Source organism: Kryptolebias marmoratus, linkage group LG18 (genome assembly GCF_001649575.2).
Source record: "Kryptolebias marmoratus isolate JLee-2015 linkage group LG18, ASM164957v2, whole genome shotgun sequence".
NCBI lineage: Eukaryota > Metazoa > Chordata > Actinopteri > Cyprinodontiformes > Rivulidae > Kryptolebias > Kryptolebias marmoratus.
In genome coordinates this window covers 14,880,888-14,905,436 of record NC_051447.1, presented here as the reverse complement: position 1 = coordinate 14,905,436, position 24,549 = coordinate 14,880,888, and the positions used below count along the sequence as shown (strand labels likewise).

Below are 24,549 nucleotides of genomic sequence, written 5' to 3'. Positions count from 1 at the left end.
AGAGGAGAGAGGCTTCACTGGTTCCTCTGCAGGAATCCGGATATGATGAAAAAGTTTGAGTGTCCTGAGTAAACTGCCGCCACTGAGCGTCGAAGGCGTCGGGAGAGATCATGTTTTGGACTTTTTGGGTGTCAAAAAACAGCTGGAAGAAGTGAAACCGCAAACTTCGAACAACTTAAAGACTTAAGGCAAACTGTTGGACGCCGAGTGACTCGTTCACAAAGTTCACATTTCGCTACTCCTTCCCTGTCGAGTCGAGGGAACGAGGATGGGAGTAAGTCCGATTTGAAGGGAGTTGACATGTTGGAAAGGTAAGTTCTGCGTCACAAACAAAACAAAACTGCTAGCTTAAAATGTTACTTCGCACGCGCTCGTTGCTTTTTGCTCAACGGTGCGAACGAACTGGCGTCGTGCTGAGCCTTGTAGCAAGTTTACAAAAAAGAAGAAAAAGAAGAAAAAAAAACAGGCGAGTGAAGGGAAATTTCCACCAACTCGAGCTCGACGTCACTTTCTCGAGTTTTGCAACTTTTTTTTGTTTGTTTGTTTTATGTATGTGTTTGTCGCTGAAAATGACTTTTTTTGGGGGTTGGTTTTCACAGCGCCGAAGGCTGAGGAAGACTACAGGGAGGAACTACTTCTTCTACCGCGTGTTTCCTTTCCTCTGAAGAAGACACGACTGTCTCATGTCCAAGGAGACTGTACATCCATCAGACGGGCCAGCGGGGCCAGAAAGGGGCCCCCGGCAAGAGACAAGTCCCCTGCTGTCAGTGTCACACGGTAAGAGCACACAAGACAGGCCATTAATCAGTGGCTTTAGATATATATCAGTTAAATGTAGGTTAAAGTCAAGTGCTGAGGGTCCCAGAGGTGGTTTGTCAAGGTTTAATTTATATTTCATTAAGTTACAGTGATTTTGAAAAAAAAGAAACACCCAAAATAGGTGTTTCTTTTATTCACAGATTAGATTTTTTTTTTTTTTTTGTGGTTGGCAAGTTGAAATGTGTGAAAGAAGTTCTTGCTTTTTGCACATGAAGTTCTTCTCTTACTGTTTTTTTTTCTCTTCTTCTACTTCATGCTGCCAGTGTACAGCTAATAAAGCTGTGCTATAAATACACAGTGACTTATTCCTTTAACTCATTTTGATTGCACAGCACAACTTGGGGAACAAAAAAAAAAAAAACAACCCAAAAAAAAAAAAGAACAACCCAAAAAAGGAAGCTTAAACTGAAAAAGACTAATAGAATGCGGCATATCAGCGCTTATCAGTCTGCTTGCGACAATCTCTGTCTCGTTTTTTCAATTTTTTTTTATTTTTAAATTATATTAATGCAACTTCATCAGGATCTGTGCTTTAGTCTTAAGCCTTGATAATGTTTGTGCTTCCCCCCCGCCCCACACACACACCCTCAATAAAGTCTGAAGAAACACCCTCATGACTATTAACAGCAACCACAGCCAATTATAGTTTTTAATTAACTTTCCAGTTGCCCCTAAGATTATCACATGTAAAATAAGCTTACCCCCACACCCGCTTTTCATTTTTCTTCAAACAAGCAATGAACCGTTAACCGAGCATCATTACGGCACTGTCAAAAAATATCAAAGTAGGACAAAGTAAGCAATCACAAGGGCTGTTGGATTGTGAATGGATTTGTTTTAAATTTTCTTTTCTTTTTTTGGTTTGGCTGGACTTTCAGTTGAGCCTCTTTCAGAGGACCGTGGAGGTTTTGAGAAGAGATTAAATTATACGTACATCAGCCCCAATCTGAAATATGCAGTTTCTGTCCAGAACTTCTGGCCTGCACCTTTGTTCCCCTCCTTCATCTGTCAGTGCTTACAAACAGAGTTGCAGTCCTGCAAAGCTAGGGTTATAAGGGTTTTTTGCTAACTCATTCTGCTTTTATTTTTCGGCGGGACCTCGGCGTGTTCACTCTAAAACATTTAAGTGAAACCGTTTCAGGCCCTGAGAAAGCTGTGGGCTCCTGGCACCAAACCAGTGAATGAAGTCTTTGTGAATGGTTTATTTACAGAGGAAAGCTGCAGTGTGCATGGAGCAAAAGCATAACCGAGGTTTGAAGTCAAGAAGAGGCGAGTGCCTCTTCGTCGGGTCTTTGCTATCAGGCCGAGTGTCTTTTATTTTTTTTTGTTTTTAGCTTGCATGCTTTTTCCAATTTAGATGAATGCAGCCTTTATGGCGGCAAAAGAATTTTTGGCAGCTCGAGCACACCCGGGAGCAGAAAGGAGAGAAAATGAGATCCAGAGCTCTGGCAAGGCCTTTACCTGAACCGCCCCACCATGTTGAGCAGCTTGAGCAGGCGAGATTGTTTTCTCTGGCAAAAACAGACGGCGCGCACTCCAGCTTGACCCTGAGATTCTGTCCGCTTGAACTAACCCTGCAGCGAATATTCGCGACTGTTGTTCCAAGTTGAGTTGTTGGAGCGTAAAATGAAATAGTAAAAAGAAAAACAAGGCCCCGCTTGTTGGTCACTGTGCAGTTTTGCTGCTTAACTTTCTAATCAATATTTAACATCAAATTCTTGTGACCCTAGATGCTCGTGATGGTGAATCATCAGAACGAGCGCCGTCTCCCAGGAAACCACCCGCCGATGGAAAAAGTCACATGACCACAGAGATGCCTAATTATTGCAAGCCTGTAAGAAGTAAGTTTTATTGACCTGGGAGGAAACTGTGGGCGGACAGCGGCTCATCTTTGTGGTATTTTTTTTACAGATAAACAACGACCTGTTTAATTGGAAAGATTTAAAACAATAAACAGGTTTCACTATCAGGTGATTGAGTTTAACAGCAGCAAGTTGCAATGTTACTTTACATTTAAAAGGTTGTGATTATTATCACCTGCTGCTGAAAGCCAGGCGATGAAGTTTTTGTTTGTGTGTGTTAGCAATGAGCATCTGAACAGATATGAATGAAACTCTCAGGAAGTAATCCCTGGATAGACATCTATAACCGATTAAGTTTTGCAGTCAGTCTGATTCAAGATGGCTGTTACAGCTAAGTGACCTTATCAAACAAAAAATGTTGTACCTCTGATAATTTTACAGACACTGAGCTAACTTTTGGTGGGTTAGTAGCTGACAGTCATTCCCAAGATGTACGCTGAGCGCTAACTGATAGCACAAGTTTGTTGTTTAAAACTTGAACATTCAGCATTAACTTTTTAGTTAACCCTTTTTGTCTGTTAGCAAAAAAAAACCCTCATAAACCACTTGACGAACTATAATAAGACTCTAAAAAAGCTTTCAGTGGATCTGCATCTACAACTGATTACTGTTTAGAGTCAATTCAAGATGGCTGTCATGGCTAATCTACCTTAGCAAACACAAAATTAGCTGCAGCTCAGTCAGTTCAACAGATAGTGAGCTAAAATTTGGTGTGGTAGTAGCTGAGAGTCATCCACAACAGGTCACGTGGCCCTGGTGGGATTTTGCTATAACGTTATTTTCAGGGTTTGACCAAAATGGCTCTACTGCTGTCCTTTTTCAACATAAGATAACTTGAGTCTAAAACTCTACCAAGAAAGGTGGCAGGTGATTTTTATTCCTTGTATTTTATTTAGTCCTTTTTTAACAGCTGCAGTTTCACAGCATACATCTGTGAATCATGGTCGCTTAGACAACAAAAATAGTAGCTTTACTGTTTCCTGTTAAATAAGTTTTTAAATAGCAGTTCGCTCTTATTCTGAAACGCAGACCACGATCAGGTCGGGTTACAACGTGGCTCGTTTGGTACTTTTCTACTACTTTTTCCAAATCCACAGCCGTGTGTTTTGGAGGTAGGGAAATCCGGTTAGTCGTTTTGGCTCTAGCTGTTCTTCTAACTGCTGAAGGCTTTTTTTTTTTTCCTGAAGAGCAGCATCTTTACAATTGTGTCCTTCCATCAATCTGCCGCCTAACTATTTTTCTTGCAGACTCTGTCTTGGTTTTCTAATTATTTATTTCTTTATACTTTGAAAACTTTCTCATGACTCTGAACTAATCACATTGTTTTATGCAAAGTAGTGCACAGCAAGGTTCTGCTAAACAGCAATTCAGCATTGAACTCCTTGAGTTAGCAGTTCTAATTAAATCTAGTTGCACGGTAATTCCACTTGATGCTAAGATATAGATTGCAGGTCATGAAATGAAACGGACTAAAAGCTTTGTGTATGTGTGTTTCATTGTTCCTAAGAGGATTGAGATGTGTCAACATGGACTAATAGAGGCTGATTGCTTCCGTAATAATGGCTGTGTTTTCATTTAACACCGTTCTTGACAACAGCTTCTTTGTTTCTAAGTTGTTAACTTTTCCGGAGTACCCTTTTCCTCCTCCTTTCTTACTTTTTTTTTCCCTCATCGCTGGTAAGCTTAATTACTGAGCAGTGACTTGTTTACTGAAGTAGCACGGAAGGGAGAATTTTTAATAATTTAACAAAGTATGTTTTGAGCTTTTCTAGATTAGGTCAAGTGTGTTGTATAAAACTCCTGCACACAGGTATGCGTTTCTTTCGTTTCTGTTTTGCGATTCATGTCACTCCCTGTTGTAGAAAATCAAAGTTAAGTTACTTTATTTATGCCCTAATCTCTCATGGGCATGCTGCAGTTTTGCTGTGTTAAGGGGCCCCATACTTTTTTCGAGGGGTAATTGCGAGCCCTTCTCAAGAGGAACAGGAAATCAATAAGAAATCATCTGCCTGTCCACATGTCAGCCTTCATGGAGTTATTTCCCCCCCCTCGCTGATTTAAAGCTTGTGTACTCGATGTGGACGGTGAATTTTCTCAACAAGAGGAAGCCCATTATGATGTTTTGATAACGGCACAGATCGTATTTCAGTTACGATAACATTGTTTTGACAAGTTGTCCGTTTAATCACGCGGTCCGCCTGAAACTGGAACTCAGACATGGCAGGGGTTGCGCAATAACGAAAGTGGGCCTCGTAGGAATCAAGGTGCATTTGCAGGAAAGGGTACCAAACGCGGTGATGGGACACCGCTGAAAGTGGAGCAACAAAAAGCTGAACTTTTGTTAAAACTGTGTCAAACGTCCGACTGAATCCAAGATTGCTAGAAAACAAATAAAATTAAAAAAAAAAAGTAGAGTGCAGACACTATATTAGGGTCTTCATTGGTGAGCTGTTGCTCTGTGAATCTGCTCCTTGGGAAAGTCTTTCGAGGAGGGGAGGCACACATTCCTCAAGATAATCGTTTTGGATTTTCAAGCAGCCTTCGCTCTTCATCCGCCACCTCGGAATAAATTGCTACCACCTTGCACCAGTTTTAGGAGTTTAATCATCACGTCATTCACCAGATTGTCAAACACTTTCCTTTAATGCTTTTCTGTGGTTGATAAAGATGACCTTAGGAGCTTCTGAGGAGTAGGACTTTTTGTTTTTTTTATCCAAGTGAAACTCTAGTAAGAAAGGAAGGTCAAACAGCATGACTCTTTACATTGAAATAAAGGCATTAGTCTAGCCTTTGTATGAATTTCAAATTTGACTTTTTGGTAGCATATACAGATATACAGCTTTATTACCTGTGAAAAGAACTGACCTTTCGGAAGTGAATTTTGTGACCCCCCTAATAAATGCGAAAAGGGATTGTTTTAATGGGATAAGGTCATATATTTTCTTATCTTTGCAAAAATGACTCACAAATCAGGATTTGCGTACAAAATTATAAACTTTTTTTTTAATTCTGTATGTCTGGTGGACTTGAATTCAAATAAAACAAAGTACTAATTTATCATGGCTTCCCTTATAAGCTTTAATTTGTTTCTTCAGTGTTAAATCAGGTGTCTTGTGTGGTTTGCAAAGTGCCTGGAGTATTTTAAGGCTTTTAACCTTATGTCAGTTTGCTTTTCTCCGGGTCTTTTTTCCAGTTATTTCCATCACTGCATGCTGATTGTTGTTTTGCAAGATTCATATCTTTATTGTAATCCCCGGAGCCCTGTCTTTGCAGAAATAATGTGTCCAAAGCATAGACCTATTATAAACCGAACCATAATTTTCAAGTGATTACTTGCCAGTGGGTCATGGAATCAAAAACTGTATAAATAGAGTGAAATGCTAGTGTAGGGGTTGATTAAAATGGTCATTGTAATTCTACCTCTGTTGTAATTATTTTCTCATTGTCTTGGTGCAGATAGATTTCATATGGGAAATTTCAAGTGTGTTAATTAGCATATTTTACTCAAAGTGCCAAAGACTATTTTTTTTTTCTTGTAAGATATCCAAAGCACTTGAGCCAATTGATTAGATATGCATACCTCAATTCATGGACTGCAGTCTTTTAAGTGCACATTAGATAAAAGTGTACACATATGGATTTTGATTGTGGAGGAGGGTTGTACTTTTTTTTACATTTTTTTTTTCTTTATGAACAATTTTCTTTACTTTAACACCAACTAACCTGCGTGCTTTAAGAGTTCTTGTGAAGGGGTTGAAAAAGCTTTCAGGTTTTTTTTTAAGAAAATATAAAAGTCAATTTTTCTTTCTGTTAAGCACAGGTTAGGTAAGTGGGCTGTTTGACTTTTGTTTACCACCTTACTAACCGTGGGTACATATGGCAGTGTCAGTGTCTTTCAGCTACGTGCAAAAAAAAAAAAAGGAGGGGAAGAGAAGAAAAAAATCAACTAGTTCAATTGACAGAGGCGCAGGGGGTATTACAGGGCCCCTAACAGGGTTTTGGCTCCAACATTAAGGTTAAAACCCTTTTCTATTATGAGATCTCTGCTGATGTCGCCCCTGCTAGCCCTGAACCCCTCGAGCTTCCAACTCCTTGCCCTCTTCGTGTTTGCAGGTTCAGTGCCTCTCTGGTAGGTCATTCGGTGAGGCCCCTCTGATCAGTGAAGGGTGACCAGGGACCACGGGCTGGCTCCCGTCCAGACGTGCACAGCCTCAGCTGATGACACAACCGCCACTGCCGTCCCTCCTCCCCCTCCTCTTTCAGGCTCGAGCTAAAATCAATACAGGCGTCTCTGTGTTTTAAAAGCCACTCAGAGGCAGACGAGCACCTCTGTCCCAAAGGCTGATCTCTCAGCTTAAGGTCTTGATTGGCAACTCTAAGACGCGAGGCGCTGACCCACAGCTGTCCCATTAGCAGAGGGTTAATGCTGAGATTGATACTGAGCAAATAAAGGAACTAGGTGTGGGGGTATTTTGATACACTGCCTATCCCCTTTCTGACCCGGAGACAGACCTCAGTGGTGGTTTGGTTTCTTACAAAGCAGTACTTCTACTGCCAGATCTTCACCTCTGACTTGAAGTTTTATTTCGGTTTTCCTCTAAGGATACGCTTCGGTTTGTTGTGGAGTTTTCTTCACGTCTGCCGTTCTACATGCATATAACTTCTTATTTTACACATGTGCATGTCTGCGCGCCTGCCGTTGAATTTCAAACAAGCAAGCTTCCTCCCTGGAAGGAGATTTTGGAATATTTGAGTCATCGATGTAACTGAAACTGAAAATACCCTTTCTCCTCCTTCCCTCCGTTTTCTTTTCCTTCCTCTCACTCCGTCTCCATTGCTCTGATTTTGTTTTGAGTCGTTAGAAAGGAGAGGGTGGAGCACGATTTTTTTTTTTTTGGAGTATGAAGCCTGGCAGCTCCCTCAGGCCTGCTCTGAGTCACGTCATAATTGATCTTTCTAGAAATTGCGGTAGCTAGCCGTTTAAAGTCTTAAATCTAAGCAAGATGTGCAGCTTTAGAAAAAAATGCTGCAATTCTCCATTTGGTTGTTTTGATACGACGCCGCTCTTGGATAGGAAGGAACAGACGAAGGAGCATGAAAATCATTTGACAAAGCTTAACGCAGGAACAGACTCAAACAAATTCATGTCAGGAATGAGGCGAGTTGGAGAATGAGGCACCGTTTAGTGTCTCTCACTGCAGTCAAGTTGTAAGGTTTTGAACGCTCCATGCTTTTTTTTTTTTTTTGCTTTGTGTTGGATAAGTAGGGCTCAAATTAGCACTGTGCCAAATTCCACACAACAGTGGAGACCAGAGACGTCTGTGGGGGGAGCTTTTGGGAGGTGGCGGTGGGGGGACAGGATGACTTCCCCTTAGCGTAATTCAAGTAAAAGAAATTGGCATTTCATTTGGTGGCTCTGTGATTTTTAGATAGCAGTCAAACATATTAATCTTGGAAAATGTTCCATTTAGAAATCAAAGAATAATTGATGACACCCCACCCTGCTTTACCACCATAACTCCCCCCCCCTTCTCCACCCTTTCCCAGTACACACCTTACCACTTGTGCTGAGAGGTTCAGTTCGTCAAATCAAGCTCTCGTCTTTCAAGATGCCTTTGCTAGTGTTCGGTGTAATTAAGCAGAACAAGGTCCGAGGGGGTTATTTTTTCCACTTAATCAGCAGCAAAATTTGAAATTAGTAAATCCCCGACACGCTTCCTCCCTGCGTGTTGCACAGAGGCGGCAGCAGTAGTGAAAGTAAAAGTGTCACTTCCCCTGCAGCCCATTGGATAAGTTAAATTTAAATGAATGTGACAAAAATAAAAAAGGAAAGTGATAGGGAAAGAAGTGTGTGACCACTTAAAACCAGTTGAGCAATATCCCCTCGACTGTCCCAGAGTGGCGCCGAAAAGCAGACAAACGTGATGTTTCCTGTTTAAATGAGATGCTGCGCAATATGATCAGCCTTGACAGGTGAAGACAGTTAATAGAGTTCTGTTGCAGGCTACCACACACACACACACACACACACACACACACGCGCGTCACTTCTGCTGATGAGGATCCAATATCAGAGCAGGTAATTTAGCTTTCTTCAGTGGTCATCATCATCTGCACGTCAAAGTTTTATCTAGAATAAATACAAAACATTGTGTGCCTGTGTATGAACTGACAGCCGAAGGATTGCTGTTTGATGTCCTAAGTCACATTTTTTTAAATATCTGTTGGAACGAGTGACATTTCTGTTAGCCCGTGTCAGGTCGCCATCCAGTCTGCGTTAACGCTGCAGACTTTTGCGAGGCACCCTTAACAATCTAATTTTCCTATCAAATGCCGGTTCTTGGTTTCTGCCTGACAGTTTGCTCCCATTCTACTTTTTATATTGATACTAATCACATGGTAATAATGTTTTTTTTTTTTTTTTTCATTGTTACGAGACACTTGAATGTTGATCTAGTCTGTTCTTTTCTAACTAGTTCTTTTTTTGAAAATAAAGAAAGTCCTTGTCATGGAGTTTAGAAGGTCAGACGGTAAACGAGTCTTTGATATGCCCAAGGAAAATTACAATCAGAGCCCTTTTGTAATAACATTCATTGTACTATTTTCCTCTCTCTGTGCGTCCCCCTCACTCTCTGTGCAGTATAATTCCCTTGGTTTTGCGCCTATAAATACGAATGGGGAAGATGTATAATTTCTAATGAGAAAATATATCCCTTTGGATTGAAAAGCAGGGGCTTTTCCACACACTGTTTGTTAGGAGGAGAGATGATACCTCAGGCTGTTTTGGCGCCGAGTGGAGGGAGGTGGAGGTGGGGGTAAGAGGAGTCTGGCTAGGTCATTGCACATTTACAAATTAGCATTTCAATCATGCAGGTACATGGCTAGTCGAGCAGAAAATATACATGTTTTTTTTCTGATACAGGGCATAAAAGATAAACAAAACACTGTTAGAGGAATAAGCATTTCAGGTCTAGCTGCCTCTGGTTCATATCTAACGCTAAAGGTGCCTCCTCTGCTCAAATATTCTATTCAGTGTTAACTCACAAACTCATAGCATTGTGTAATAATGGCTATTAGGAGATGACTACAAGATCTGGATTGTGGTGTTTTATTTGGAAGGGCTGATGTGACATTTGAATAACTGTATGCCGTCTAACATGGGCATTCTAATAAGCCTGAGCAAACACCTTTCGACTCTTCTCTCCCTGTTTCTCTCTGTCTCAGGGGCATTAATATTAAAAAGGACTGAGCTTTAGAAACGCGGTGCCGGTGTGATTGTTCAATCTGCTCTACGCCTTACCTGCGACTTTTGATGTAGTGGTGTGCAAATGAGAATCTCCATGCTGCCCTGTTTGACCTTTTTGTGGTATATTTTCATGTTCTCAACTATTTTAGAATTCTTGTTTATACAGCTTTGTTTCAGTTGACATGTATGCATATTTCTCCCTGATAGGTCTGTGTGTGTGTGTATGTAGAACTTACAGTGGGCCTCCTCTTCTTTCCTCTCTTTTAGATGCAATTTCCAGTTCTCTCCTGTAGGACCTATTTTCTGTGACAAAAACGGCAGTGTTTATACAGCATACTCACTTTTGCATAAAGAGCAATCCTCCGCGCAGCTCTAGTGCAGCTCCCGCTCTCTTCAGGCGCTCTGCTGCGTGGTCCCCGTGTGGCACAGCCACTGAAGACTCGGTGACAAATGGCAATTATATTTGTGTGTTCTTCATGAATCCATCAAACACTGGCCTTTTAAAAATGCTCCCCAGATATTTGAGGCTGTCAGCTACTAGTAGCTGGGACCAAATTGGGATGCTGCTTAGACAGTCAAGAACCACTCACCCCCTAGTTTCCCCTGTGATGTGTGTGACAGTGTGTGCAGGGGAATACCATGTTTTATTCAACTACAAATGTACACTCTCAACAGTTGTTGATGTGCTGGAAATAGGGCAGTTACAAGTCTAATTTGAAGCTCACATATGTGTACATTGTGTGTGTGTGTGTGTGTATGTCCAGTTCTTCCTCCAAAATCTGTTTTATTGCGTTTGGTTGTCTTAGCTTTTCTAAAACCTTGTGGCACAAACACCCCACCCCTTTTATAAAGTTAGATTTCATACTTAAATACTGTTTGTACTTGGAACAGCAGTAGCAGTATGTCTGTGTTGCTCCTTTGGGAATTTATTAACGGCTTGAGGTGTCAATTTCATGAGTTAGTTTCACGCCTAAACATGCAATCAAGTTACCTCTTTAAAAACAGCATCTCCAAAAGTACAGAGAGCTAAATTAGAGCAAAAAGTAAAATAAGGGAAGTTGCAAATACTTGTAAAATATCCTAAACTTACATTACTTTTCAAAAGTTTTAAACTACCCCAAAACGGTAGAAACTTTTGTTATCAGAAGCCCTAGTTTCTTGTAATTCTTTAACGAGGGCTTGATCAATAGGCCCTCAGGTTTTAGCTTTGATTTTGGCTGCTTTTTCACTCATTTTCTGTCTAGTCCTTGTACCTGACCATCACAGCACATTGTGCAGTGTGTGCCTAAAAGTAATGAACAAGGATAAAAAGAACTGTCGCTTAAAAACTGTCTGCAGCAGATGAACTGTACCTGAAATTAATTTCTATAAGAGAGAAAAAAATCCAGCTGAAGGTTGACGCAGGAGTTGAGAGATAGATCATCCTTTAGTGGATCATCTGTTGTATGTCAGGTTTTCAGTTAATTGCTCTTTGGGAATCCCCACCTTGGAGCTGAAGTATTTTTTTTGGCTATGAAATTGTGCTGTCTTTGGTATTTATTTTACAGAGTCAAATAAAGAAATGAGAACACATTGTGTATTTGGGACAGGATGTTTGTAACAGAGTCCCTGAAGATCCTCTTTAAAACTGGATCTGTGTTATGGGTAGGCAAAACACTAGAGTTTAGACGCCCTTTTATGTTAATGTTTCCTGTGTCAGAATTGAATGGTTTAAGAAGAAAGGGGGGAGGAAAAAACCCATTCCTCTGACAATCATGAAGACCTAAACAAAAAATGACCCAGAAAATATTCAAAGTTTAAAGAAGAACTTAAAAAAAATCTTTAGTTGGCCAAATAAACTATTTATCAAAACTATAGTAAAAGATCACAAGGCAGACTTCTTTGGAGCAAAGTGTAAAGAAATGTAGGATAACACAAGACCTTTGCACAGTACTGTAGTTAGATTCACAATGTGATAAATTCTGATTTACTTGTACATTATAGCAATCCCCAAAGGCTGTTTAATAGCACTGCAGGAATCATGGTTTTTCATCATTTTGTTGTATTTTCAGTTGTAAATACCGCAAAATGAATATTAAGTAGGAAACTATATAGTATATATAGTGTGTACCATATAGTTTTCTTTCTTTTAATAAATACACGGTGAAAGTTTCAGTGTGGAGCACAATTCCCCAGTTCTTACCGTATTCCTGCTTTTCTCCCATTATCTCTTCATTTGTCTCATGGTGACTGTATAAGTCCGTCATTGCCATCTTTGACAGTATCATCATTATTATGATCAATGATTATGAATATTGCTCCAATGTGTCCATTCGTCTTCGTCGCCATGCTCATCAGGTTAAAAATAAAGACTGCGACTGTGTAAAGACTATCCAAGGACCTGCCGCTGGAGTGCAAATCTCTCCAGAGTTCAGCCACACTTTTGGGGCTTTGCAGTAAAACCCAACTTACCACTAATGTACTCTTGATTTTTACATGGTGGTTTCTTAATAAGTATTTATACTTTTGCAAATTGGAAAGCTTGACTTCCTCAAAAGGAAAGGTAATTATGCCTTACAGTCTACTATTTCTTTTAAAGCATTTTTTTTGCATCAATGTGTGTTTGCATGCAAGAATCCACGTGGCTAGTTCGCTTGAGAAAAATAAATGTTATTATGCTCATTTTCATACTATGGGGGATTCAGTTTTTTGTTGTTTTTTTTTTTAATTTTTGAAGGAATTGTCATCCTCTTGGAAAAGTTTTCTGTTTTATGCACTGGCAATTCTGAGTCCGTTCCTGAGTTTATTATTGCTGTATGATATCTATTTACAGAGTTGTATTGTGTGTATAGACTGAAGTTCCATCCATAAGGATGATTGTTCAGTGTTTATCTTTTCAAATATGTACATTACTGTGGTGTTCAAAAACCTGAAGCTTCCACTCATTTTATTTTATATATATATATATATATATATATATATATACACACAATTTAAAAAAACAAATTATTTATTTATTTTCCGCTTCAAGGAGCCAAAATGTTCATCAAGTTGTTTTTCTTTGAACAATCTTTGGACTTTTGCCCTCATTTTCCACCATACTCATAGTCTGACCACTCTCAGTAGAATTTTTTGAAATAATTACTTTTTTAAGCCCTGTATCATTGACAAAATCATTCAGCCACAAGGGAAAAACCTCCAAAATTTATGAGATGTATTAGGGTTCTGTCTTCACATAGCAGACAGCATGGCAAAGAATACATTTTGTTCCAATTTGTCAAGTGGAAAATGTAAAAAATGTGACAAAAGCATACTTCGTTAGTCTTGAAACTGTTTTTTTTTTCCTGCAACTAGGTGATCCCATTTACATTTCTGTTTGGGGACTCCAGTAATTTGGAAAGAATTGAAGGTCTACATTGTGACTGGAAGAAGACGACAGAGTTAGATGGAGGAGGATGTCTCTGAAAGAAGAAGAAGAAGATTGTGAATGGAAGAACAGATCCTTATTCAAGATCAGATTACTTATGCAAGACGTTTGTATTCCTGTCATCACTTTCCAGCTCATTCTGGTCAAACCCAAGGCTTTCCCAGGCCAGAAGAGATGGGCTGTATAATTCCTCCAGCAAGTTTTAGATCTTCCTTGGGGTTTTCTCCCAGTGGGAAAACCTCAGATGCCCAGAAGTCATCTTAACTAGCTGACTCCTTTTGTTGCGAAGGAGCAGCGGCTCTACTTCAAGCTCCTCCGGGATAAATGGCCTGCAGTTGTATAGGAGTTGCCCACCGTATCTCTAAATCTGAGCCCAGCCATTCCTATGAAGAAAACTGATGTTCATTATCTCAATCTTCCTAGTCATGATTTTATCTTATGATCATAGGTGAGGGTTGGAATGTCGACCAGATCAGTATCATTACTGCAGACAAAGCCGCACCTTGTCGGTTTACCTCTCACTCTATTCTGTCATTGCCTGTGAACAGGAAACAAAGATACTTAAACTCCTCCAGCTGAAGAGTAGAGGCTCACCTTAACCTAAAGGGATCATTCAATCTTTTTCCAGTTGAGAACCATGGCCTCAGATTTGGAGGAGCTGACTTGCATCCCAGCTGTTTCACACTCGGCTGTGAACCGCTCGATGACGAGCTGAATGTCATGTTCTGAAGCCGCCAACGGCACCGCATCATCTGCAAGAAAACAGAGATGCAACCCTGAGGTCCCCAAACCAGACACCCTTCCTTTAGTTAAAACAAACTGTGAAATAATGTAAGGAAAAAAATGGACAAATGTCACAATGTAAGGTTAATTTGCTGCTTGTATTTTCCTTTAAATCAACAACCTCGAAGCCCGTTGAAGCCACAGCTTTGCAACCTGGATTCTGATCTTGTTAATGCTGTCATTGTGCACTAAAACAAAGGCAAAATTTACACATTGGTAATAAATAAATCAAAACTGAAGGAAACCGTAACAGATGTAGCCTCTTGTGAGTCTCCTTGTTAGTAAGCTTTAGTCTTCCTACATTGTCATGGACAGGCTGCAAGGCTTTTGTCTTTGGAGAAGAAAATCCATCAACCTGGCCTTAAATCACTGCATAATGAATTCCATCGTGTGCTACCCAGTTGTCTAATTCAAATTGCATGGAATCCTGATCCCTAAAGTCTGTGTTTGTTTATTGAAGCCGTATGCAGAAGCCCGAATGAGGAGAAGGCAAAAACCCAGTGTGTGTATTTAATTGCTTTGTTTTACATCCACATTCATGTCCGGCCTCTCCCAGGGTGATGTGTTGTTAAAAACTGCAAGGCCCCATTCCCACACTCTGCTCTCTTGTTAACTGTAATTGCACTTGTTGGTGAGCTGACAGAAAGCAAATAAAGATGGAAAGAAATTACCAGCATCATTTTAAGTTCCACGTTTGCATCTACTTTGGAATTTTTTTTATTTATTTTATTTTTGGAGAAAGTTTTTTTTATTTTTTTGGAAACTCAAAACTTTCGAAGGCCTTCAGTATACAGTTGTTAAATATAGCTGAATAAAATTGTGAAATTCATAGATATATATAAAGACAAAATGACTAAGTAGGGTTCACTCAGACAAACTTAAAAAGAGATGAATTATTCACCAAATCTGGCAGCATGTGCACACGTACAGGCTCTGATTTGGAGAGAGAGGTAATGCAGGAGGAACTCCCAGTAGAGCTGAATGTGCAGGTGTTCCTCTCGGTAAAGTGCCACCTCCTTTACTCAATCACATCCTTTTTTTCCTCTTTTCCTTATCAGACAGGTTGCTGTCTCCTGACTTTCTGTGGCTGTCACACATGCACTCAAAGTCTAGTTGGGGCCATCTCTGAGCTTTCAGAGGAGGAAAAAGATCATTACTGTTGCAGACAGCAGCCATTTTATAAATTTGTACACTATCACAGGCTGCCTTTCCTTTTCTTTGTCACACTTAGACTGTCTCAAGTCACAGAGGAACTGTTCCCACAAATGTCTGTTTGACTACAGATCCTGAAATATATGGAGCTGAATGTCTCTGTGCTTCTCTTTGACGTTGTGGGTTGAAAAATTAGCCGTACGGTTCATATGATCGTTTTAGAAAGTGCTGTCATGATTTGTGGAGAAAGATTCAACTTCAGATATGAGTGTCTTCACTAAAAGAGCTGAGCATTAAAAGTAAATTGAACAAAATGAAGTGCAAGGTGACAAGAGTTAGATGGTTCTTTTACCTACTAAGGTAGTATTTGGGCCACATTCAAATAAAATCAATTCTTTCTTGATCAAGCTAGGAACTGTAGTATTTAGTTTCTTTTTTTCCAGCTCTTTATTGGTGTTTTATCTAAGAATATTCAGGATGTAGTTCTACAGAGGAAGTTCATCCTCTACCACCCCTTAAATAACGGGTCTAGAAATGAAATGCGGTATGCACGCACAACTCTTTATTAAACAGGAGTGAAAATGATATCCTCTGTCTTATTTTTCCCAACAGCCCAACCGCAGTCTGAGTCTGATCTCAAGTCCTCTGAAGTGGTCGACGGAGACGTTGCCAAAGACCCAAATGGCTTTCACCACGGCAGCATGGGCACACCCGCAATGAGTAACGGCAACGGAATCCACCCCGGCTTTGGTGGCCCCGAGCCCACGCGGACGTGCACCTGTGGTGCCAACATCGGCGCGAGGACTGCGAGTGGGTCAGGGCCTGGAACGAGCGCGGCGGCAACTGCGCCGATGACAGAGCAGCCCAGGAGGCAGCCGTCCACACCCGTGTCGCACAGGGTGCAGAGGAAATTGAGGTCCAGCTTGTCGGTCAACAGTGATGGCAGCAGACGTAGCAAAGGCAGCTCCACAGGCTCGCAGAAACCTCCTTTACCAGAGGGTGAGTATTTCCATATTAAGAAGGAACGAAAGCCATTTATAAAAGCAAAACTCTTTTCACACTCATACTAACTTCTCTAACTTCTTATTGTTGGCATGCTTCTTTCTCTTCGCCTCAACTTCTAATGATCATAAATTTATTTTAACCTGTGTAACAGATCAAACTGCAAGATTTAATCAAAAACAGCAAAAGCAGTTTTTCAACTAAATTGTAAAAATGTGGTCAGAAATGTCCAAAGTACTTCTGATTTTATCCTTTTAACTGATGCATTTTATATCTATATGCTTCTTTCTGCACATTCATCCTCAAATAAAAAGCACTAACCATTAACTTATTCAAAAAAAATAAAATAAAATAAGAAATTCTCAATTAAAAAAATTATAAAATAAACTATTCATCAAAAGTAAAAATATAAACATTTAGTTTAACTTGAGGTAAGGGGTAAAAGCACACTATAAAGTAGTTTGTAGTTCAGTGAAATGAGAACAGCATTAAACCAAATGGGGTTATTCTTCGGAGTCTCATGAAATAAACCCGCCATATGATGTGGATAATAAATTCTTACCTTCTCTCACCTTTTAATGATGACGGTGCATGACCTCTCGTATTTATCACTCCCGTCAAGCAAATGACATCTTATCTCTCTCCTGTGGCTTTTATTTTCCTTAACAATAAGTCAGAGGGTCCGTTTGCCATGCAGGGAAGCCGTCACTTTGTCAGGTGCAAGGCCGAGGTGAGTCCGGTAATGAAGGCGGCTGGCCGCTCCTTTTCCGTTGGGGAGATAGGTGCGACCGTCTAACGAGGCCTGAGAGCACGGGATGCCTATTATAAGTCATGGCCAACCTTTGCCAGGCCCCTCACGGCCCCTCACACCTCTTTGGGCCCTTTTTGGCTCTCCCTACATCCCGTCAGCAACACCTTGGCCCTCATTAACAGGGCCCCGTCGCCTCCTTCCTCCAGCTTCCCCGCTTCATGGTTGTGCGTGTGTGTTTATGGATTGTGTTCTCTTATCTCTTCCCACACAATATCAGAGTTCAAGCATATTTCTTCAAAGCAGATGAGCAGTTCTTATTTATTTAAACTTATTTTTGGAGTAAAGTCTTTTGCTGCTTTATCTAGTTACCTGACTCCAGGTTAGCATAAAAAATAACATGTATTTTATTACATTTTTATCTGATTACCATGACCAGACAAGGACATAATTTTAAATAAGGGAAAATGGTGGGTAATGAGGTTTTTATGTGTGTACTTGAAATATGCATCAAGTCGTATCCACATAAACAAAACCAAATGTCTCTCACATACCTACAACACTTTGTGGGTAAAGCTAGAAAGCAGCCACTAGAGATACTCCAGATTTGTCATGTTTGTAACATCCTAATTGGTGCAGAAAAATACAACTGCAGCCGCTCAACAAGTCTCATTATGGCTGTTTTTGTGTTGCTTATTTGAAGACGTGCAAGCTTTCAGAATCAATATGCTTGTTCTCAGCTGTTTATTTCCCTCTGGAAAACAGCCAAGCTGTTGTGTTTGAATGTTTACATGGATTAACATAATCTGTTTGCCTGTGAAATTAGCCTCCTAAACAGCCCTCTGAACACAGGATATAAAAGGCGTGAGCTAGTAGATGCTAGCTCCTGGGGAATCTCTTGCTTTCTGTGTTTCTTGGCGCGCGCTGCTGGCATTGAGGCCAATATGCGATAATACTGAAGGGGTAATTTACTACGCCGCTTTTGTGCATCGGGGTGGGCTGTCTCAGCTCGTGCCAGTTAGCTGTGTTTTTGTTTGTGTGTAATCAGTTTAGGTTTCCAAGCCGCTTTAGCCTCATTTAAAGATTTATTCTTTTCTTTTGCTTTATGTGTACTCCTAAACCCTTGCCTTTGCTGTTTTCCAAGCCATGTTTTGTAAGTTCCACTCCTAGCTTTTGACTTTTCCCTCAGTCATGCATTATAAACAGGCCTGCTTTTAAGTTGCATGTGGTGGACCTTCACCATCCAGCCCACATCCTCTGCTCTCGTTACCCACGTGTGCTCTCCAGTGGCCACCAAGGCTTTGTTTGATCAGTCCAGCTATTTTGCCCACTCTCTCTCTTTGTGAGTTTGAATGTTTTGCACAGCTTGCTGCTCTGAGGCCCTTCCAGCTTGTTTTGTGTCAAGCCTTTCCCTTCCCTTTTTTTTGATGTTGGCTTTCCAGATGTCTCGTAGTATTTCCTCAGAGGCGCCGGACGCTGCTTTTGGCCCCTGCAAGCTCTGGGCTTCATCTCTGCTCGTTGACATTAAACAGGAGCGTTGTCAGTCTTCGCTGTTCCGTCTGTCCTTTGCTTGGTTTCACTCTGCCTTTCTGTCTGTCTTACTGTGTTTTCATGGAGATGTGCCTTGCGCCCAGCTCTCTTGTGTACAATATATGACCCCCCCACTCTCCTTCCCCTTCTCCGCTCTGTCTTCTGTAAGAACCAGACTAATCGCTGGTGCTGAATTATACATCCAAGTGAATAGCTGAGATGGCTGGCCACTGCTTATTGCCTATGTACTGTGTTTGTATCACATTCGCATTCTGCTGTTACATTCTCAAAGCTGGCATGGCTATACCCTCTGGGTCCTTCAGAGTTTGTTAGGCTGAACTTTCAGGTTTTGTGCATGCAGCTGTGTCCAAGTGCACTCACTAGCTTTTCGAGGCAGTGCTCCACAGTGGATACCAGTAAATTGTGGAATGTGGCATTGTTGCACCAGTTTGCATATCCTCTCTTGATGTTCAACAGTGTGGGATATATTCTCATGCATCTTCCATCACTGCCTGGCCTCAGATAAGGATAATAAGATGCATTCAAACTTCACACGCGCTTGCTCGTTTCATACTCCCCTTTGCTATCTTGTTTGTATCAGACGGTGCTTCTGGTCAGCTCTGCAGCCGTCAGCACTGCAAAATTAGGGTAAAAAAGAAAAAAAAAACACCCTCCCCTCTACTTTGATTAATCAAACATGAGCGTTCAGAGGGCCTCGGCTTGCCTTCGCATTCAGTCCTCCACACTCTCCACCTTTTTGCTTTCCTTCTAACCCAATCAGTAACAGCCTCCTTCTGATGGCTGGAGATGGGCTGATGAAAGTTATGCAAATGTGCCCCTGTTTGTAATGCTATTTTTCTGCATCCATCCACATCATGTCTTTTTAACAGTCCAAAGCAGCTCTGGACTTGGATCAGAAATGAGACGGCTGCGAGTTCGTGCGCTGAAGAATGTTTAGTGATCTGAATACAACAACAGAAGTTCTTATGTGGGGAAACTCGTTCACATATCCCATTTAAATGCATTTGTTGCTTTGTTTTTGTGCTTTTATTGGGAAATGTGACAACTTTCTATCCCTTCAGAGTTCACGCTTTAATGACACTTTCATTTTTCTCGCCACAAAATTGGATGAGGTGAAGGGAATCTAATCCATTCTCTAATTTTTACCGTTGTCTTTGTGCTCTCTGGGCAACTTAAACCGCAGCAGAAACTACTGTAGTAATCACACTTTTTTTTTTTTTTTTTAAATACTGGGTGATGAAGCGTCTTCGGCTGCCGTAGCCTGTTTAGCACCTGTAAAAGTGCGAGGCAAAGATTTCAACACAATCCGGGCTTTCTTTTCTCTTCAAAGCTCCAATTTTTTTTTTATAGAGAGAATTCCTCCTAAAATCATTTATCAGAAAGGTTGAGTAAATGTTTAGATCTAATAAATATATAAATATACTTTATATGACACATTTCTTCTTAAACAGAAGCTTTGGTTACTAAAACTCTAACATTACTAACATCCTGTGAGTTTTTCAGCTAAGCTTTATACTTGTCCTTTTTTGTTGCTTTTTCAAACCAACACTGTTTTGATAAAACAAGTAACTAATTTTGCTGCTTCGAATCAGATTTATGATGCCCATTAGGCACATTTGGAGCTCAAAGGAGAATTCTCAGCCGCAGTGAAGAAACAAAACCGAAAGCTTGAAGCGGCAACACAAAGAAGGGTCTGTGAGGAGGTTAAATGTTAATCAGAGGTGTGAGCATTGCCGGCATTAATTCACCTATTTGTCAGGGTGAGACTTTTGGACTCGGATAATCATCTTTGTTTTATCAGCCTTGCGGTTTGCATGATAATGCCACAATTATTTAACAACCTGTTAATCAAAACAGCAGGAGATGAATTCAGTTTTTAAAATTTTCTTATTTTCTTTAACTCGCCCCAGTTTGTTGTCATGCTTCAGCCATGGACTTGCTTTTTTATCCAGCATGCATCTCTGTCTTACATGCTCTGCACTTCCTTTTCTCCGTTTCTTTGTGAAATTATCATTCTATAAATTTACTGATTAGTCTTTTTAAAATAGTGTTTTTCTTTGTGTGCTTTATTTTTTTTTGTTGTTGTTGCCATTTTCTTCACTTCCTTTACGCTTGACAACGTGGCGCCCTGACCGGTTTGACTTGGACCCAGACTGCTGCGTCCACTGCATCTTGGCCTGCCTTTTCTGCGAGTTCCTGACGCTCTGCAACATGGTGGTGGCCCAGGCCTCGTGCGGTGCGTGCACGTCGGAGGCCTGCTGCTGCTGTTGCTGCGCCGACGACCTGGGCGACGACTGCAACTGTCCCTGTGACATGGACTGCGGCATCATGGATGCCTGCTGCGAGTCCTCGGATTGCCTGGAAATCTGTATGGAATGCTGCGGAATATGCTTCCCTACATAGGACTCTTCAATAATCGGATGGAATCCTGAATATAGGGAACAAACTGAAGGAAACTTTTGCTTTTGTCACTTTGAAATAATCGGAAAGATGGAAGTGTGTGTGTGTGTGTGAGAGAGTGATAGTTGTGATGTGAGTTTAGAGCATGCTTATAGGTGTGTTTTGACACTGGGCTTCTCTACCAAAACCAGCTCAGCGCAGACGAAAACTAAATCCAATTTATCAACATGTCAGTTAAATCTTATGTGTTTTAAAAGTTTCCTATCATTTCTGGAAACGTTATTACGACTGCCTTTTTGTTGTTACGTCAGGATTGCGATTTGAATGCATCTCATTTTGCTTCTTTTAGTCATTTCGAACAAACAATCCAACATGTATATATACTTTGCTTTTTAATGCTCTAAAACAAAGGTTGCATTCTCAGTACTGTACAACACTGTAAAAGGTTTGTGATGGCTAATACAACCATTATTGCATGCTGTAGTTCTTCAAAACAGACTTTGATGTAGACATCTACTGTAGCACTCTAGGACAGTTGAAACTGGTGAAATTTTTACAATTCAGGGCATCGACTTACCTTCATCACATAAAAGGTAATAGTGTCGTCTGGAATAAACTGACTAAGCTTTTATTTTAGTATTATATAGTCTTAAATTGCTAATGCACAATAGAACTGCACAGATGAATAATAATCTCATAGTGGTTTGTAAAACTTCAGTGCTAAATTGTTTTTGAAATCTCTAAAGAATGTCATCTCACGTCCCCTGGTTTGCTAGCATCTTTAGACTTTGTTTTACTGGAAATGAAGTTCATTTTTATTGTAAAACTGGATAAATCTTTGTATTCAAATATCTGAAGTGTGCGGCTTATATTTTGCAATCAAGAGTTTTTGTTTAACGTTGCCTGTAACTGAATTTGTTTCGTCAGCTGGATAAAGGTAGTATCTAACTGGGCTGTGACTGTTGAAGACTCGTTGGTGACTCAAAATATGGAAAATATGGAAATATGCCAACTTTCAGTTTCACTGGACTCTGAGCGTTTGGGACCAAGTGACCAGCGAACTGCAGGGCTTTGTTTGGCACGGCCGGTTTCTGAAAATCCCATGTTGTTATGTTCATGGTTTGCACAACTGTCTTCTAGGCTGTGGACATTGTTTCATTGTCCACCTCTGTCCACATTATATCAACCTCATCCCACTTTGTACCTGCCTTAGCTGCTGCCCTTGTAATTATGATTTAATCTACTGGAATACAGTTTAAACGAAGATAGGCAGATTTAGACCTTTTTTTTTAAAGATAATTATTTCTTATCAGTGTGGTTTTTAGACCAGGTTTTCTCTCAGAGGAGAGCTTTTGTGCAAGTGTCAAAATACAGCTCTTTCTCTCTTGAGACAGTTTTGGAGACATCCTCAACAAATTCAAGGAGGGTTTGAGACAGCCATGATGACTGCTTTAAGAGAAATTTTGTTGCACAAATGTTTTGAACATATTCAAGCAACAAAACTGCAAGGAAAATGACAACCAAGGCAACCGTTGTGAGACATTCTGGAGACTCTCTTGCAAATGCAAACTGGTCACCAGCAGTCACAGCACTGTGAGATACAGTTTTAAAGTGTAAGTCTATTTTCCTTTCGTTTTGTGTAAGTATGACTGATTGATCTGCATTCGGTTCATTAGTGCAGTGATTCAAAGACTGATAATGGTGACCCTAGTTGCTATATAAGTAGCTTTTTGGTATCAGGCCCAAAAATGCATAAAACCAAAAACAGAATTTTAAAGTGTCACTTGTAAATGGTAAACTAATGCAGGGAAACGGCAGTTGTCTTCGTATTTTCTCTTCCTAAATTCTGTTCATCTCAAGCCGAGTTTCTAGTGAGTCACCAGCAGAGTCGTTTTCTTGTCTTGGAGATCCGCTTTGATGTTGTTTAAGTGATGATACTTAACGCTGGCCCCTCATTAGCACTGCTTACTAAATGGTAACAAAAAAAAAAGTCTCTTTCTAATTCCATCAAAGATAATGTGCTGTCACGCACAGCTCGTCTTAATAGCACAGTGTTAGGAGGACTTTGGATAGACACCTCTTCAGTGTATAATCTGCATAAAGTAAACCTCATTTTCATGTTTATGATTAGCTAAAACCACAAGTGCGTTCAGGAGTGTTATGAAAACACTATGTAGAAAATGTGAAGATTATATATGAACAAACTATAGAAAATGTCTACTTTTACATTACTGTTTTTGAGTTTTGTCTAGTCCTTTCATCTTATGCATAACTGCTTATCTGGAGTTCACAGCTCAGTTTATTAGTTTTGCACAATATATAGAATCTTGAAGAAAACCATCTTTCCAAAATAAAAGTTGCAAAAACCTGTTTTTTTGTTGTTCTTTTTTTTTATTGTTTTAAAAAAAATGCAGTATGATTGTAGACATTTTACATTTGAAGTCATTTTAAGTATTTTAGCTTTAAGTCTGTCATTTAGCTGTTTAACTATTCTGCAGCTTTTCAAATATGGAAATATACACATTGACTGTGCTTTTTTATACACCTGCAGATTTACTGATTCATCAATTTTTAATGATGTACAGCATAAAAAACTGTTTTTAAGGTATTTAAACTTCATTGAACAGTGCAAAAAAAGATAAATTAGAAGATGATAATTTATTGCTGTGATTCCCCACTTGGTACCTTTTTTTTATTCTAAACTTTAAAAATTTACAGTCTTAAGAAAACATACAAGTCTATATTTCATTGCTCTCAGAGTGATGGGTTCCAGAGAACGGTTTAGGTCTCAGAAACTTGCACTTTGATACAATCACTATCCTGTAAGAGTCAACAGTTTATCATAGATAATCTTCAGGCTTTATTTGAGATTATAAAGAATACTGCAGTCTGCAAACTACAGATTCAGAGGCAAGGAGGCAAACCATAACACTCCCACCGCCGTGTTTTACAGTATGTGATAGGTTTTTTAATTTTTAATTATTATCATTGTTTTCTTTTATGATGTTGGCTTTTACTAAACAACTGTCACTATGTCAAAAAAACATTTTTTAAATTTAACATTTTTAGTTTTTTGCATTCCTATTCCAAAGTACTGTCTATAAGTACATCCAGGTTTCTACCTGTTATTTGGCTAAATAAACCTGGGCCATATTGTGCCTTTTTTGATAACAAAGGCTTCTTTAAATCCTATTTTTTATGCAAATCCAATTAAAGCAATTTTGTTCTGTTTATACATATTTCAGCCATAGCTCTGGCGCAAACAGCTACAGGGATTTGTTGACTTGGGAGTGTCTTGAGATGCCTTTTTTGTGAAAGAATGAGCTCTGGGTCTTTTCTTAAAACCTGCCAGATGAACATACTAGTGGGACTACTGTCTATGCTATTCTGCAACCATTTGACAGTGGGCTTTGATAATCTTTTGTGAGTTTTTGTGCCACTCTAATAAATTCAAATGAACTTGTGTGTCTGTTTGAAAATGTGCTTGGTTTCACATCATGGTGTCCCACGTTCCTCCTCTTCCTGCCCTTTCTCTGTAAGAGTTCGAACACGGAGACGGCGTCAACATGGGTACGTAGCC

At 40.0% G+C, this 24,549-nt stretch overlaps 1 protein-coding gene across 1 annotated transcript; it reads left to right on the top strand.

The window, feature by feature from the left end:
* mdfic (MyoD family inhibitor domain containing) lies at positions 1–23,341 on the top strand. Its single transcript, XM_017424898.3, has 5 exons — positions 1–311; positions 600–777; positions 2,550–2,660; positions 15,881–16,267; positions 20,722–23,341. Exons 2-5 carry the CDS (start codon positions 684–686, stop codon positions 20,970–20,972), a joined length of 843 nt encoding a protein of 280 aa, XP_017280387.1. The 5' UTR covers positions 1–311; positions 600–683; the 3' UTR covers positions 20,973–23,341.
* The last annotated feature ends 1,208 nt before the right edge of the window (positions 23,342–24,549 follow it).

Excerpts from the sequence above, each read along its gene's own strand:
- mdfic (XM_017424898.3), top strand. The coding sequence starts at position 684 with ATGTCCAAGGAGACTGTACATCCATCAGACGGGCCAGCGGGGCCAGAA. Across the intron at positions 2,661-15,880 it reads TTATTGCAAGCCTGTAAGAA|CCCAACCGCAGTCTGAGTCT; the intron begins GTAAGTTTTATT and ends TTTTCCCAACAG. Across the intron at positions 16,268-20,721 it reads GAAACCTCCTTTACCAGAGG|ACTGCTGCGTCCACTGCATC; the intron begins GTGAGTATTTCC and ends ACTTGGACCCAG.